Raw genomic sequence first — 16,689 nt, 5'->3', positions numbered from 1 at the left:
GCGTCCACGGGGGCTGGAGGGTGAGTGTCCCTCAGCCCGGCCAGCACGCCCAGGCCCTGAGCTCCGCCAGCTCCAGGGACAGCGGCTGGGCCGGCTGCCCGGGCCCTCGAGTCTGCAGGTCCCTTCCTGGCCTTGGCACGAGGGGCTCTGCGGGTGGGGACGGGCCATGACCTGCCCCTCGCTGGGGCCCCTCCTCCCCGCCTGGTGCAGGGAGCACCCCCCACACACGCCTCCCAATCACGGCAACTGCCTCATCAATCATGTTCTCTCTAATTAACTTCCAATTTACCTCTTTAGTCAAATCTGTTTACAATCAGAGACAAGAAAACACGCAGAGGCTCCCGTGGGCGCGGGGACGGCTCGGACTGCGGGGGATCGGGGGACGCTGACCCCGCAGAGAGGGCTCCCCCCATTCTCCAGCGGCGCCTGCCCACCCGGCCCCTGGCAGGGTCCTGCAGTGGGGAGGACCCCCGAGAGCGGCCCAGCTCTGCCGCCCAGCCCTGCCCCACCGCCTCAGACAATGACTAAGCGGGATATTCTGTGTGGTCCCTGGAGCCCGCCAGGAGTGACCGCCAAGTGCAGAGCCCGGAGTTGGCCCTGAGCACCCCACGTGTGGCCCCCAGAGCCAAACTAACAAAACAAACAGGGAGTAGCTTGGTATCTCCTTTTCAGCTTTCAGAGTGGGGGGCTGAGCGCCACTCTGTGCCACCCTGTCCCTCACAGGACCGCCCGAGGCTGCCCGGTGGCCAGTGGCCCGGCCTAGGCCAGGTCTTGCTCACTGGGGGCTTGTTTCTGCCCCCACGGTTGGATATTTTAATAACTTAAAATATGTTGGATATTTTAATTTTATTCATTTTTTTTTGGGTTTTGGGGCCACACCCAGGTATACTCAGGCTTACTCCTGGCGGGCTTGGGGGACCATATGGGGTGCCGGGGATCGAACCTGGGCCAGCTGCGTGCAATTGAAGTGTGCTACTTGCTGGACTATCCCCTACTGAAAAAATGTTCAATTATTGAAAACTAGGATCAGAGAGAAAATGAGGGGGGGAGGGAGAGAGAGAGAGAGAGAGGAAGAGAGAGGGAGAGGGAGAGAGAGGGGAAGAAGGAGAGAGAGAGAGGGGAAGAGGGAGAGCGAGAGGGAGACAGGGAGAGGGAAAGAGAGTGTGTGTACATGGGTTAAGGTGCATCATTGTCCACGTCCGATCCCAGTGTGATTCCTGGCTCTCACCCGGTCCTCCAAGCCCTGCCAGGAACACAGAGCAGAGTCCGAGCCCAGAGCCAGGAGGAATCCCTGAGCACCACCATGTGTGACCTAACTCTCCAGCTTCTCGAGAGGCTGCAGGCACAATGGGAGGCAAACTGCCATTGCAGATATTTCTTTTTGTTTTTGGGCCACAGCTGATGGTGCTCAGGGCTTACTCCGGGCTCTGTGCTCAGGGGTCACTCCTGGCAGTGTCAGGGGACCATAGTGGATGGCAGGGCTCAAACCCACGGCAGCTGCGTGCAAAGGCCCTACCCACTGAACTCTCTCTTTGGCTTGTCCTCCTCCAAATATTTCGATGTGGGGGACTCTCAAGCAGTGATTAGGCCACTCCCAGTGAGCCGGCCAACCGGGCGGGAAGGTTCCACGGGCAGGCCCAGCAGTGCTGGGGATCAAATTCAGGGTCTTCCACGGGCGAGGCCACACCCCTGCCCGCTGAGCTGGCTCTCCCTAGCCCTTCCAAGTATTTTAGTGCGCATTTCTTTTCTTTTGCTTTGGGGGCCATGTCTGATGGTGCTCAGGGTTTATCCTGGCTCAAGTGCTCAGGGATGACTCTCAGTGCTCAGGGAACCATATGTGGTGCCGGGGATTAAGCCTGGGTCAGCCCCGTGCAAGCCAATGTATCTCCTGTACTCTCTGGTTTCTTGGCACACATTTTTGTTTGTTGGATATTTGGGGGCCACTCCCAGTGCTGCTCAGGGCTTACTCCTGGCTCTGTGCTCAGGGATCACTCTGGTTGCCTTAGGGGGACTGTGTAGGGTGCTGGGAGTCAAACCTGGGTTGGCCACGTGCAAGGTGAACTCCTTCATGCCTGAATCATCTCCAGCCCTTACATGAGCAGGACACAGTGTGGACGGAGCAGGATGGGGCTTGTCCCCACCACTTTATTGGGGCGAGGGCCCCGGGTCCCTACTCCGTGCATCACTAATGGCCACAGGATCCCGGGAAAGCCGTGTGACCCCTCCTTGGCCCAGGTTCCGTGTGCGGTTGGACGGACTGACGGACAGATGCTGGTTGAGCCTGTGCCTCTTGCTTGTGTATCAGTGGGTGGGCGCAGGGCGGGCTCTGGGAGGCGGGAGGTCGGTGGTGCTGGAGCCAGAGTCCAGGGCCAGCTTCAAAGGGGCAGGAACCCGGGTGTGGGCATGAGGCATCGGCTGTGAGTGGCCGAGATGCCAGTGGGGCTTGGGGGGGAGGGGGAGCGGCCCTCACAGGGCGCAGGCCACAGACGGTCCACTCAGAGAGGCCTCTCGGGGCCAGAGAGCACATGCAGGGGAGGACTCCCTCTCTGTTCTGCTCCCAGTGGCTTCCAGAAGGGTCCCGTGGAAGGGCCCCCCCAAACTCCAGTCTGCTGTCTCATTATTTTCTTCTTTTCACGGTGTGTCTGTGTGTCTGTCTCTGTGCACGTGTGCGTGCATGCACCTTTTTGTGTCTGTATGTGACTGTGCATGCGTGTGCACGCAGTGTGTGTGCATTTCCACGCGAGCACACATGTATGCACACATGTACACAGGCATGTGCACGTGGGAACCCTTCCTTGAGCTGGGGATGACTGGAGGCTCTGGAGGCTGTGGGGACCCTCTGCATCTGCTCCTGGATGCACCCGCCCTCCGTGCAGCTCGGCGCGTTCCCAGGGAAAGAGCTGCTGGGGGTCCCTGCAGCCTGTTCCACCCCCCCACCCCCCTGGCAGCCACCGAGGCCTGTCTGTCACCTGCCTCCAGAGCTCGGTCTGCCCGTCAGCGGGCCCCCCCAGGGTGCTCGTGGGCGTGCAGGGTGCGGGGACGGGCTGGCACGGCACTGCTGGGACAGCCACGCGCCAGTCCAAGGTGGCGTTTTTATCGCCGCCTTCACTGTAATCACCATTTAATGAGATTAATGACCATTAATAGCACTAATAACAGGCTGTCCTTCATGACGGTCATGCGCCCACTACCCTGAGCCCGTCTTCTCCTGACTCGGTCCCCGTGTCACCCGTCACCATGGGCAGAGGGGCCTCTCCCCCCCGACCCCCACCCCTGCTTCACCCACTGCACAGGAAGTGCCCGAGAACTGGGGCTGGACACCCCAGAGGGTGGAGGGAGATGGGGTGTCTGGAGAAAAGGTTCCTGAACCCACAACTTGTCCCTGGCCACAGGAGGTGGCCAAAGCGAGCCAGCCTCCAGGTCCAGGGCTCCGGCCTCTGCACCCAGCCTCTAGTGGCCACGGGACATTCCTGTCCAGCTGAGGGTCACCCTCCCCATCGGCTTCTCCCACGCTGGGACGACAGCACCCGCCTTTCCTGCCCTTCCAGTCACTGCCACCTGCTGGCCCTCACGTCCCCTCTGTCCCTCCCCCCTCACGGCCCTCATGGCTCCCGCCAGCCTGCGTCTCCGGTCTCTGCTCCGGAGCCTTCCTGGGCTCCCCGCACCCCCAGCCAGCCCCGGGCCCTCTCCACCCCTTTTCTATCCCCGCTCTCTCCCCCTGAGTCCCCGTTCTCACCCTCCAAGTGGGTCCCAATGTCCCCTCCCCCGCCCCACCCAAACTGCCCGGCTCCTGTGTCCTCGAAGCACCCTGCCCTGCTCCACGGCCCACAAGAATGCAGGGGTCCTGTGCTGACTCCCCGGGCCCTGCCCATGCTGGGGGGCCAGTGAGCCCGGCTGGTTCCCATCCCCCGGCTCTGCCCACTGCCAGCTCTCCCGGGACCCCTCCCTTCCTCCTCCCCTCCCCTCCCCTCCCCTCCCCTCCCCTCCCGCTCTGGCAGAGGGGCACATCAGGGAGGTCTTCAGAGGGATGGAGCACGTGCTCCGCGTGTGGGAGGACCGCAACAGATCCTTGGTGCCACCAGGAGTGACCCTCGGGGGAGGAGACCCCCAAGTGCCTCCCCTGCCCCTCCGGCCAAGCCAAAGCAGAAACACCCAAGGGGGTCGAGAGCGGAGAGTGAAGGAGAGCGCCAGGAGGGGGAGGGCGGGGCCGCATAGCTCACCTCCCTCTTTCACAGCTGGGGAAACTGAGGCCAGGGGAGGCAGAGGGCCTCTCCAGGGTCACGCGGCGGGGGGGGGGGGGGGGAGGGCAGGGTAGAGCAGCGCTGCCCAGACTCTGCCTGGGGCTCAGCGCCCTGGCGTCCCTGGCGTGGCGGCATCTCCCCCGCAGCTGCTCGGGGCTGGGGCAGGGCAGGCAGCTGGCTGGGCCGTGTCCTGTCGCGGCCACTTGATGGGCTTAAGCGGCCAGCGGGGCTCAGCCGCTTGGCAGCTTGGCCGGGCCGTCTGGCCAGCTCCCCGGCGCCCAGGGCCGAGCCTGCCCGGCGTCTCCCCGGGGCTGGCCGGAGTGGCCGCAGCACCCGGGGCATGTCCCAGCACAGGACGTGGAGGCTGCCCAGGATGACCTCCGGGGGACACACAAGGAGCCGCTGGGGTGGGAACCCCGCACGCTCGGCTCCTGCCAGTCATGGTCTCTCGGGCTCAGTGTTCCAGTCTGCAGAATGGGACGGGGGCGAGTCCCTGAGGTGGGGACAGGCCTTAGCTGGGGTGGAGGCCTGGACCCGCCCTTCGTGGGGGGACTCAGGACGGTCGCCTGCCTCCACAGGGGCCTCACGGCTCTCAGCTGTCACACCCCTGAGGCTGGCGTCCCCTCCCCGCCCCCCTGGTTCTGTCCCAGGTCCACCCTCATCCTCTGCCTGCATGCCGGGCCGGGGTGGGGCTGTGTGTCCATTTCCCACTCCCGGATGCCGGAGGCCCCGTCCTACCCATTGCAGTTGTGGGTGGGGAGCAGCAGGAGCAGCCTGAGGCCCCAGGAAGGCCTGTCAGGCCCCGGGGGGTGGTGGTGGTTGGGGGAGCAGGGGGCGGGGCGGGGGGGGCGCAGGCAGATTTACGGCGGCCATTCCCCTCCCCCTGCAGCGCCTGCTTCTAATGAGATTTTACGGCAGGTGGAAGTGATTCCCCTCCGCCAGCCTAAAAGCACTTCTATTTATTCATTAGAGATATTTATACACTGAGCAGTGCGGTGGCTGTAGGGGGGCTGCCGGGGACAGGGGCTGGGCCTCCAGGCACCCCCAACCCGCCGCTAGACGGCTCCCCTCTCCGGCCCAAAGAAGCGGCATCCCCCCTCACCCCAGCCCTGCGTCTCCTGCTCCTCCCAGGAAGGTCAGAGACGTTTTCTCTGCCCCGGCGGGAGGTCCTGGCCCTGCCAGGCCGCTCCCCTCAGAGCTCAGCCCAGGGTTCGGGGGGGGGGGGCAGGGGGGGAGGGGGCGAGGCCAGGAACTTAACCAGGGGAGGCAGCAGCCTGTGTGTGTGGGTGGGACGGTGAGAGGCCAGGGCAGCCCCCAGAGGTCACCGTGTGAGTCACTACGAGTCACATCCACAGGGGACACGAATGAAGGGAGCTGGGCCAGGAGTGGCGGGCACTGTGGAGGGGTGGAGGGGGCGGTGCGGAGGCCGGGGCTCTTGTCCTTTCCCAGCCCGATGACTGTCCCCATCCGGCCCTCGCCGTGTCCCGTCCCCACAACCTTGACGGGCAGGAAACCGAATCGGGGCGGGGGGGCCCTGCCATCGGAGCCGCGTCTTGTCTCCTGGTTGCCCCGGGCACAGCTGAGGGGGCCGGGGGCTCCCCTGCCCACGCGTCCCCCTCTCCGAACCGCACCCGGTGCACCCTGCGGCCACGGCACCCCACCAACACACAGGGCCACGGAGGGCCAAGTCAGCCTGAGCCCCCTGGGCACAGACGCCGCTGCTCTGGCCATGGCCGGGTCGGGTGCCCGACAGCCGGGCACGCGAGATGGCAGGCCGGGCCCTATGCGGGGCGGGGGTGGCCCCAGCAAACCGCAGGGCAGGCCGGCCCAGAGGTGGAGCCCCAGGAAGGGACAGCCTGGACACAGCTGCTGCTGAGGAAGGCCAGGGCGGGGGTGTCCAGTTGTCCCCGGGCGGCTTCCCAGGGGAGATGTGTCCCCATGCTGGCTCCTGTGCCCCCACCCCCGGACCCGGGCCAGCACAGCCCCTCCCAATCCTGGAGATCCTGTCCCTCATCTGGCCGCAGCCCTCCCAAGGCAAAGGTCTGAGACGGCCGCCTGGCAATGGAGGAGGCGAGTGGACACTGCTCTGGCGGGGACTCAGGGTCACACAGGAGCCTGTGTGTGACAGCAGGGAGGGAGGGGGCCGGTGGGCCCAAGCCGGGGGCACCCCCCATCCACGCCAGATTCTGAGGCACAGTGGGAGGCTGGCGGCATCAGCGGGAGGGTCACAAGGCCTCCAGAGGCGACCAGGTGACACGCTGAGTGGCGGCAGGTCCCACTGAGCAGTTTTGGTAGAGTCTGATTTAACTTTGTTTTGGCCACACCTGGCGATGCTCAGGGGTTACTCCTGGCGGTGCTCGGGGGACCCTATGGGATGCCGGGGATCAAACCCAGGTCAGCTGAGTGCAGGCAAGCTATCGCTCCGGCCCCTCACTCTGAACTTGTGTCACTGTCACCTGCTTAGCACGGAGCTTGGCAAACAGGTGGAAGGACTGTGACCCTCTCAGGGACCGGACCCACGCCTGCGCTGACCACTGGACTTGCTTTAGGCCCGGAGATGTCTCAGCCCCAGACGCACAGCGGGACGGAGGCGGTGTCCTGATAGCTGTGGGCCCGCGGTGGCTTCTAGAAGGAGGTGGTCGGGGGACAGGGGAGCATGGCTGGGGCGTCACACAGACCTGGCTGGACGCTGGTCCTGGGCGGGCCCCTCACCCACAGGGCTCCAACGATGGCCGGCCGGGGCCGGCAGGAAGGACAGCAGGGACGCGCGGGGCCCAGGGTGGGGCGCCCTGTTCGGAGGTGATGGCAGGAGAGTGACTAAATCCACAAGGGACAAGCCGCCCTGCCCCAGGAGAGGGCCCGGGACCCTCCGGCACCCCTGCTGGACACATGGACCGGCTTCCCGGTACCTCAGGCACCGCCCATGCACTGCCCCGGCAGTGGTGCCGGCTGGACACAGCCCCTCTGGCTGGACCTGCTCATGCCCCGAGTAAGAGGGGACGCCTCAGGGGAGAGGGGACCCGGCGTGCCCTCTGCGTGCCCGCCCCATTCCTCCGTAGAACCCTGCACTGGTGTCAGCACTGCCCGAGGCAGGGACAGGAAGTGAGACCCAAGTGGGTGAAGTCGCTTTTCTGCCCCGATGGACGCCCCGGGCCAAGCTTACTCTAAAGCAGCGGCCGGAACCCGGGACACACCCGCCGCCACCCGGGGCCTGCACACACCGGAGCCCGGCCCGTTCCCACCCGCCTCTCCCGGCAGCGAGGGGTCCTGGGGGCCTGCCCGGGTTCTCGTGTCCGGGTGGTCACTAGTCCCCGCTGCCCGCATCCAGCGACCCCGGGCAGGACCCCCGACCCCTCTGGGTGGGCCGGTTCCCTCCCCGGGAGAGCACCCCCCTCGCTGCTGCAGGGTGCGGAGGGTGAGGGATGTGCGTGAAGAAGCCAGCCCGGGGGTAGCAAAACCAGCTTTAATCCGCGGGGGCAGGGCCGTGCCGCCCGGCCTAGAAGTTGTCCAGCAGGCCCAGGATGCGCTTCTGCTCGTTTTCCCGGAACTCCGGGCTCCGGCCGTCCCCGATGTTCTCCGCGTACTCTGGGGAGACAAAGGGAGGGGGCGTGTGAAGCCGAGGCCTGGGCCCTCCCGGGTCCCAGCTGCCCCGGGCTCCCTCCCCCTGCCACGCCAGACCCACTGCTTACCAGCACACGTGTGCTGCCTCCTCCAGGCAGGCTCTCTGGCTTTCCCTACCTGTCACCCCTTCTCACCCCAGACAAGCTGCCAGAAACACCTCTATGTTTGGTCCCTAGGTGGCCAGGACCCCGTGGTCTGTCTCCTCACCTGGGGCTGCTGGGGACTACTCCTGGCTCTGTGCTCGGGAGTGACCCTGGTGGTGTGGCACCGGGGATCAATCACACCAGGGCTGGCTTGGTCAGCGCCCTACCTGCTGTGTGACCTTCACCAGAAGCCCTTTTTGTTGGTTTTGGGGCTAGGACTGGTGATGCTCAGGGGTTACTCTTGGCTCTGTGCTCAGGAATCGCCCCTGGTGGGCCCGGGGACCATTCTCGGTGCTTGGAGGTGGGGGGGTGCTGGACTATCTCTCTGTAGCCCAGGGAGGGGGAGCCCCCCCCCCGCACCATCCCGAGGCTGACGCTGGGAGCACCACCCGGGAGCACCTCCTCGCTGCCTCCTACAGATCTCAGGCACGTCTTTTGTCCATGCTGGACACGGATGAGTCAGAAGGAGGGTGTCTCTGTACGCCAGAGAATACCCGTCCCTGACACCAACACGGACAGACCCGAGGGAAGTCGGTCGGAAGGAGCGCGACCCCGGCGACCCCCCGTGACTACACTCACTCCCGGCAGAGCAAGGAACCGAAGGCTGGACAAGACCAAGAGGAGACTGCCAGGGCCGGAGCGAGAGCACAGAGGGGCGGGGGTGTTTGCTTTGCATGTGGTCGACCCGGGTTCAATCCCTGGCACTGCACATGGTCCCTCCACCCCACCACCCCCGAGCCCTGCCAGGAGGGGTTCCTGAGCACAGAGCCAGGAGGGGTCCCTAAGCACTGCCAGGTATGGCCCAGCTCCTCCTCCGACAAACAACCCCCCCAACAGATACTCGGACGACAAGAACACAGGCAGGTTAGTGACCGGGAGGTGAGAAGGGGGAAGTGGGCGGGAGAAGGGGCCGGAGACGCGGCTCTGGTGCTGAGCAGGCCCAGGGCCCTGCACGTTTCAATCCGGAAGGCTCCGTGCTCAGGACATCAGCACAGGGTGTGAGAGCGGCAGGAGGGGACACTCATTTGAACCCAGTAAAAAAAAAAAAAAAAAAGGAAAGCATGATAGGGACCGAGCCTGCGACAGCAGCACACGGGCTCCATGGCGTCCCCTGTGCTCCGGCCGGCGAGGCCTCCTGGGGGCGGCCCCTCTCCGGGCTCCTGGCCCCGGCCCGCTGCGTGCCGCCCTCTGTCCCCCGCTAGCCCGGGAGCTCCGCGCATCTCGGGCCATGGGCCCTGCACTCGGCAAGATGCACAGCAGTGGAGGGGCTCGGAGAGGGGGTCAGGAGAACGACTGGCAGACCTGAGAGGTGCGTGGGCGGAGGTGGGACTCTCCGGACCGAGGCCTGGGCAGAACAAAACAGCTGTGCAGCCACATCGGGCCAAGACCGGGGAGAAAGAGGCCGGCCCCTGGCCCCCCGCAGGAAACCGCCTCGGTCCCGAGCCCCCCACGTGCTTCCTGCTTCCTCTTTATCACTGCAGACGCTCGCCGGGACCCTGGATGCAGGCCTGTGCCCCTGCGGGCCTGCCCCCGGAAGCCAGCCTCCTCCATGAGGCCCTCCCGCACCACCCGGGGCAGGGCCATCTCCTCACAGTGCCTGATCCCGTCGGCCCCAGGAGGCAGGAATGACCGTTTATAGCATTTAATACCCCCAGAGGCACGGTCTGGAAGCGAGTCTTAATGGATTGAACTAATACTTTGCTCTCCTAATGTATTCCCCGCGCCGCAGGGGCGGGAGTGAGACACAGTTTGCTCCTGAGGGGCAGGAATTTTCCGAGCCGGGCCAGCTCCCCAGAGGGGCCCAGGCTCCTTCCAGGGGTCCCGGGAGTCGGCAGCCCCAGGGCCCAGCGGGTGCAGGAGAACGCCCGGGGCACCAGAGTTGCCGGGAGGTGTGTGTGTGTGTGTGTGTGTGTGTGTGTTTGGGGGGGGGGGTGTGCCTCACCCCGTGGTGGGAACAAGCCCCTCCCACCTGGCTGCGACCCCCCCAGGGCTGAAGCCGCTCGCCCCGACTGCTGAGGTGTGAACCCTGAGTCCACAGGCCTGAAAGTGCCGTGGGCGGAAGCTCACCCCTAGCAACCACCTCCCGTCCTGCAGGGCAAGACAGTGGAGGTCAGAGGTCAGAGGGCCTGTGCTGGGCAGTGAAAGGGCCCCCAGGAAGCAGGGCCGGGCTGAAGGGCTCTTGGCAGGGGACACTCTGAGGCCTGTCAGAACAAGGCCGAGTTGCTGGCAGGTCTCAGTAGCCGGCACCAACACCGCCCCCCTACCCCCCAGCAAGCAACCCCGAGCCAGGCCTCCCGCCTGTCCAGCCAGCAGCCGCTTGGTGGTCCCTGGCCCCCCGCACCCTCTCCCCCTCACCTCTACTCGTTCTTTGTTTCCAGACTAGAATGTGTTTGGAGCAAGTGGCGGTGGTGCCAGCTACCCCCGGTTATTATAGCTGCTGCAGCAGTTCATAAATATTGAACAGAGCCCTCCCAGAGGTCTGGGGAAAGAGTTCTCCTTGCTGTGTGTGAGAGAGAGAGGAAGAGAGAGAAAGAGAGAGATGGCGGGGCGGAGAAGAAAGGCGCGAGATGAAGGGAGCACTCCCATGGGTGGGGCGAGGGGGAGGAGGAGCTGAGGGTCGAGAGCAGCGGGAGGGGTGGGCAAGAGGGGGCCCACATCCACTCCCCTGCCCCCCCCTGCATTTCCGGATGCTCTTATAACAGTAAAGGCTTTGATGGAGCTCAAAACCAGGCAGCCGCGCCGAACACATAAATATTAAAGCAAACTTTAGACAGCAGGTTTACTATTCAGACACGGATACAAGCTGTTCTGTTTATGTTAAGAGCAAGGGTGGGGGGGCGCCGGGGCTGGTGGGGGAGGGACGGCCCTCCCCAGCGCAGGCCGGACCCGGGCTCGGCAGCTGGGTGCAGCATCCTGCACACCACAGGCCTCAGGCAGGGAAAGTCGGTGTTTTTAGGGGAATCACCGTGAGGCAGAGGGGGAGAGAGGAGGCCCTCAGGCCCGGCACAAGTTCCAGCATTGCGGAGAACAGGGACGAACCGCCCAAGGGGCTCCGGGAGACTCGGCTGGGGGGCCCTCCCCGGGCGCCTTTCTGGGGGCAGCTGGCGGCACTGAGGCCCGAGGGGAGCAGAGGAAAGAGGCCTCTGACAGCTACAGCCCAGACCCAGGGGGCAGGCAAGCCCGCTGGGTGAGGGGAATGAAGGAGGGAAGGGAGAAAGGGAGGGTGAAGGAGTGAAAGAAGGGAGAGGAAGGAAGGGGAAGGAAGGAAGGAAGGATGAAGAAAGGAAAGATAAGGAAGGAAGGAAGGAAGGATGAAAAAAGGAAAGATAAGGAAGGAAAGAAGAAAAAGGAAGGATACAGGAAGGAAAAGGAAGGAAGGAAGGAAAGAAGGAAGGGAGGGAGGAACAGAGCCCTGTTTACTGAGCACAAACAACCGCAGACCCCAGGCCGTGTCTGGGCTCAGCCTTCTGACACGGCACCCCACCTGAGACCCCCACAGTCACCCCCCGAAAGCTGCAGTCCCCGCCCAGGTGTGTGTCCCAGGCCCCCCCGACCGAGCACATGAGCTGCCAGCCGTCGCAGAGACGAAGGACCCTGGGCTCAGAGAGGCTAACGCTGCCTCGGCTGGACGCGCAGCCGCCGCCCACCCACCCACAGGTCCTTAGCAAAGCCCCCTGGGCCTCCCACAGCTCTGCGGCTGCAGGGCGGGGCGCAGGCTTCTGAGCCCCCCGCCAGCCTGAAAACCCGCTGATGGGCTTTGGAGCGACCTCCGAGCCGGAAGGAGCGCGGGCACCTCCGGAAGCCTCCTGCTCAGGCCTTCTGCCCAGAGCCCCCCAAGCTCTTCTCCGGGACCCTCACCCCCAGACTGGGCCACCAATGCTCCCGTGGCTGTCTCCGGCATTTGCTGGGGCTACCACAAGGCCCTTGCCGTACCGGGGCTCCAGGTCAGCAGGGTCCTGGGTCACAGCTCCGAGTCTATGCAGGGGGGCCACCCTCCCCGGGCAGGCTGGGAAGAGCGGCCCACAGACGGGAGTGGGGAGGGGCTCCGTGGGTGCTACGCTGGATGGTGGGTGCGGGGGGTATGATGCCTCGACGAGAAACACAAAACCGAGTGAGCATCTCCTCAGCGCTGCTCCTGGCTCCCGGGGTCACCGCGGTGAACGGCCCGGGCGGTGGTCAGTCTGTGGATCGTCCCGGGGTGCAGGGCCCCCGAGGGCGCCCAGGGGGTCCGCCAGTTTCCCTCACTGAGCTCAGGGCTCGGCAGAGGGACGGCCCTGGAGGCTGTGTCTCTTTCCTTAAGGGCTGTCTGGCCGAGTGCTCCCGTGTCCAGGCAGCCCAGGGCCCGGCTCCCCGGTGACTGCCGACAGCCACGGGGCGTCTGTGGGCGTCCCACGCGCTCTTGGCGTCCCACATGCTCCTGATCGGAGAACCGGAGCTTGTGGCCGCGCTTCAGTCTGGCGTGGAGGGCGGGCCGCGCACAGCTGGTCCAGCTGTTGTGGTTCGAGGTTTCTGGACCAGCCTGGAGGCACCTACTGTCTCCGTGCCAGTCCCGGGCCAGCTCCGAAGCAGGAGGGCAGGGAGACGGCCGCCGGCCTCCCGGCGCGCAGGGCTGGGGCTGCCCTCCAGGAGCAGAGACCCCGGCCCCGGGCTGGGCCGGCTCCAGGCAGGGCTGGACACGGGGAGCGCCGAGTAAGCAGTGTGCAGGGAAGAAGGGCTTTAATGAGCCATCAATTATTCCCGGCTCCCTCGGCGGCCCGGGAGGAGAGGAGGGAGGAGGACCGTGAGAAAGGGGACCGGAATATAACAGGAAGAGTCCCCCGCTGGGCCTGCCTCATCAGCGTTTTCCCCGGACCCCGAGGGATACATCAGCTGTCACCCTGCCAGCAAAACTTAGGAAATATGTAGGCCATAAAAATCAAAGGGAAAGGCTGCATCTAATTAGTATGTTTAAAAAAAAAAAGCAACCTAAACCAAAAAACAAAATCAAAGTCCGAGAGGACTGACCGATGGGGAGTGTCTGCTGCCAGCTCCTGGCGGGATGGGGTGGGGGGGCAGGGGCGCCGAGGAGGTGAGCACAGCCGGGCTGCCCCCTCCCGGGCCCGGGCGCTGGTGGGCGGCTGCCCAGAGAGGTGCTTTCACCCCGCCCTACCCTATGGGTGAGCGCTGGCACACACCAGTATTTTTTTTTGGGGGGGGTCACACCCAGCAGTGCTCAGGGGTTACTCCTGGCTCTGCACTCAGGGATCACTGGTGGTGCTCGGGGGACCCTATGGGATGCTGGAGATTGAGCCCAGGTTGGCTGTGTGCAAAACCAGCACCCCTCCCCCCGCTTGCTCTCTCTTGGGCCCCTGCACCATCATTTTCACTGACCCCTGAGCCCTCATCAGCAACGTGAGGGTCTCTCCGGCGCCCGCCCTGGTGAGCACCTCTGCGGGGATGACGTCGGATTCCAGGCGCGCATGTGGCCCTGCAGATACTGCCAGGGCCCCCCAAACTGACCGTGCACGAGAGGCTTCCCGGAGACCCGCCCCCACTGCTGCTCTGGGCATCTACTGCCCTGTCCAGCCCTGCCCGGGAGGGGCGGCCATGGTCCGCCTGTGCCCCCCCAAGCCCCCCGCCATACACACTGTTCACGGCAGTAACACGGCACTTAGCACGTTACAATCAGCTTCCGGCAGCTCCCCGGATCTTGCAGGCTCTGGTGCCAGCGGAGTCACCCCGGGGTGTGTGTTTGGCTGAGCCGGGGTTGGGGTGCTCCCCCGCCCCCCCCAGATGATATATATCCCCGGGGTAGGTGCCTGGGGGCGCGGGGCCCAGGGTCTCGCCATACACAACACCGAGGGGAGTGCCATAGGTCGGGCTTTCGGGAGGGGAGACCCCAACACTTGGGCTCTTCAGGGGTGCCCTGGGGCGTCCGGCCCGGCCCTCGTGGGGAACCGGCCCACAGGGCCCCGAGGCGGAGCTTCCACACCAGCAGGAGATGCTCGGGGCGAGGAGACAGAGGCAGGAAGACACACAGGCACGGCCAGGGATGGCAGCGCGGGCTTGGGTGGGAGCTGCGGACGGAGACGCAGCGGCCGCCCCCGAGGGAGCCTGAGGGCACGGCTGTGGGGAGCTGCCGGCTGTGCGGCGAGGGAGGGAGAACCGGGGGGCAGACAGGAGATGCTCCCAGTGGTGGGGTGGGGGCCGGAAAGGCTCGGCCCTGCCCAGGTACTCCTGCTTCTGTGCATGCCCGGCGCGTGGACGGCCAGGAGCCTGGGAGACACACGGGGCCGAGAAGGCGCTGTGCCCCCGCCCTCTGTGCAGGGGCCTCGGAAGAACACCCACCTTGCCCAGGGTCACGGGTTGGCTTGCAGGGAGCAGCCAGGACACGGAGTCAAGAGCTGAGAGCCCTGGGCGGGGCTGCAGACAGTGCAGGGGGCGTCCCCGGGGAGGGGGGCAGCCCTGAGGCACCCCCGAGGGCAGAGGCTGGGGGCATGTCATGAGTGGGTGCCCCCCTGCCCCCTCGCTTCCTCTGTCAGGGCCGAAGGTTCTCACGCCTCAGATTTGCCGGCTGGCAGCACCCCCCGGGACGCCGGGAAGGGCCGCTCTGCACTGCCCCTTCCTCCCGCAAGGTCCCCGGCCAGGGCTGGACAGCTCCCGGGGCTCCTTGGGCACCGCTTCGGGGGGACTCAGCGGGAAAAGCATCGCCAGGCGCATCCCCCACACGGCTGGCTGGCTGAGCACTCAGCAGGGTCCGGCGCGGCCCTGGGATTCCCTCTCACTTCCCTTGGGCAAACAGAGCACCCCAGAGTGGCCGGGGATGCGTGCACGGAGGTGCAGGGAGAGCAGGGGTGGCTCCTGGGCCCAGGCTGGTGATTGTGAATCGATTCTCCCGGTTTCCTCCCAAGCGCAAATGGGGCTCTTGGCCACTCCAGGGTGACCCCAAGGACCACCCTGAACCCTTCATCTTAGAGAGGGGCGTAACGAGAGCCCAAGAGAGCAGGGGGAGCTCGACCCCGCCCTCCCTACCCCCCACGCTGGGCCCCGGTCCGTCCTTGCTCCCTAACTCTGACATCACGAGCACTGCCAAGTCTAATGCCAGCCACGCCGGCTGTGTGGGTCCGTCTGTGCCGGTGGCCTGAGGATGGCAGGGACCCGAAGAGCTCAGTTCTGGGCTTCTGTCTCTCCAGAACCTCCCTGGGCCAGGCTGGAGCCAAGGAGGCAGAGGGCTGGAGCGTCAGTATGGCGGGGAGGGCGCTGGCCTAGCACACAGCCGACCTGGGTTTGACCCTGGCACCCCACTGGGTCCCTGAGCCCACCAGGGCTGCACCCTGAGCGCAGAGTAAGCACTGAGCACCGCCATGGGTGGTCCCCACACACACACACACCAGGACAACAAAAACAGAGGCGATGGCGTTTGCGGAACCGGGTAGGGCCGGGCTGGAGGGAGACGCCTCGGTGGGACTCAGGGTGCCTCTCGCTAGGCCGGACTATCTCACAGGAGCTCGGCAGGCCTCTCCCGGGGTGGGCAGGACAAGCCCCCTCACGCAGCCGGGCCAGGGCCAGGCGAGGACAGGGAGCCGTGCGGGCCACACGCCCTCCGTCTACTTGCTCCTGCTTTGAGCTACGTGGTCTCTCCTGAGCTTCCTTAGTTTTGCCTCCCCAAGAAAAAGCAATTTTCTTTTGCTCTTTGAGGCTAAACTTGTTCGGCCGTTTCCCCCCACCAAGACAACAAAGAGAGCCGTGGCCTCCGCGCTCCCGGTTCTGCTATCCCGGCTCTGGAGGGAGCAGGTGGGGAACCAGGACGGACGGTGGGAGGCACGAGAGCTGGAGGCCGGGCTGGGTGGGGTGGGGGTGGCTGGCGAGGAGCGTGGGGCGCGCCCGACGCCGCGCAGGTGACTCACCCTTGATGATGTGTCTGACGATCTTGATGGAGCTTCCTCGCATGTTCAGGATCTGGTGGACCCGCTGGCGGATCTAGTCAGGGAGGGGAAGGACAAGGGGAAGAGAGAACAGGACAGGCATTGTTTCATCGGGGAAACACCAGAGAACCTGTCAGGGAAGGGTCTGCCCCGCGCCCCCTCCCCCAGGACAAGGACACAGAGGGGCAGAATCTAACTGTGATACTTTGAGGGGGGGGAGAGAGAGAGATCCCTCCTACCTGCGGGACATTGGTGCTGCACATCTCAACCATGGTATGTGTATGTCTGTGTGTGCGTGTGTGTGTCTGTGTGTGTGCACTGCTACCTGTGGGACATTAGCCTTGCAGATGTTGGTCATGGTGTATATGTGTGACCGTTCTATCTGTGGGACACTGGACTTGCAGATCTTAGCCATGGGTGTGTGTGTGTATACCTTCCTACCTGCAGGACATTAGCCTAGCAGATGTTGGCCATGGTGTGGGTGTATGTATGTGTGTGCTTGTGTGTGTGTCTGACCATTCTACCTGTAGGACACTGGACTCGCAGATCTTGGCCATGGTGTGTGTGTGTGTGTGTGTGTGTGTGTACACCCTCCTATCTGTGGGACATTAGCCTTGCAGATGTTGGTCATGGTGTGTGTGTGTGTGTGTGTGTGTACCCTCCTACTTGCGGGACATTAGCCATGGGGGTGTGTGGGGTGTGTGTGTGCGTGTGTGTCTGTCTGTCTGTCTGTCTGAGACCCCCTACCTGGGGGACGTTGGCGTTGCAGATCTCGGTGTG

The 16,689-nt window shown here is 64.9% G+C and overlaps 1 protein-coding gene across 1 annotated transcript in view; it reads right to left on the bottom strand.

Annotated features, from left to right (window-relative positions):
* Positions 1-7,690: 7,690 nt before the first annotated feature.
* The window catches only part of CTNNBL1 (catenin beta like 1), a 185,939-nt gene continuing 176,940 nt past the window's right edge, over positions 7,691-16,689 (bottom strand). The window contains exons 15-16 of the mRNA XM_004612494.3: positions 15,892-15,964; positions 7,691-7,826 (exon numbers count right to left, since the gene is read on the bottom strand). Coding sequence (XP_004612551.1) covers positions 7,738-7,826; positions 15,892-15,964 — 162 coding nt within the window. The 3' untranslated portion in view covers positions 7,691-7,737. The remainder of the gene's footprint in view (positions 7,827-15,891; positions 15,965-16,689) is intronic.

The sequence above is a fragment of the Sorex araneus genome, chromosome 5, assembly GCF_027595985.1.
Source record: "Sorex araneus isolate mSorAra2 chromosome 5, mSorAra2.pri, whole genome shotgun sequence".
Classification (NCBI taxonomy): domain Eukaryota; kingdom Metazoa; phylum Chordata; class Mammalia; order Eulipotyphla; family Soricidae; genus Sorex; species Sorex araneus.
The sequence above is the reverse complement of the archived record's forward strand: the minus strand, read 5'-3'. Positions and strand labels throughout refer to the sequence as shown.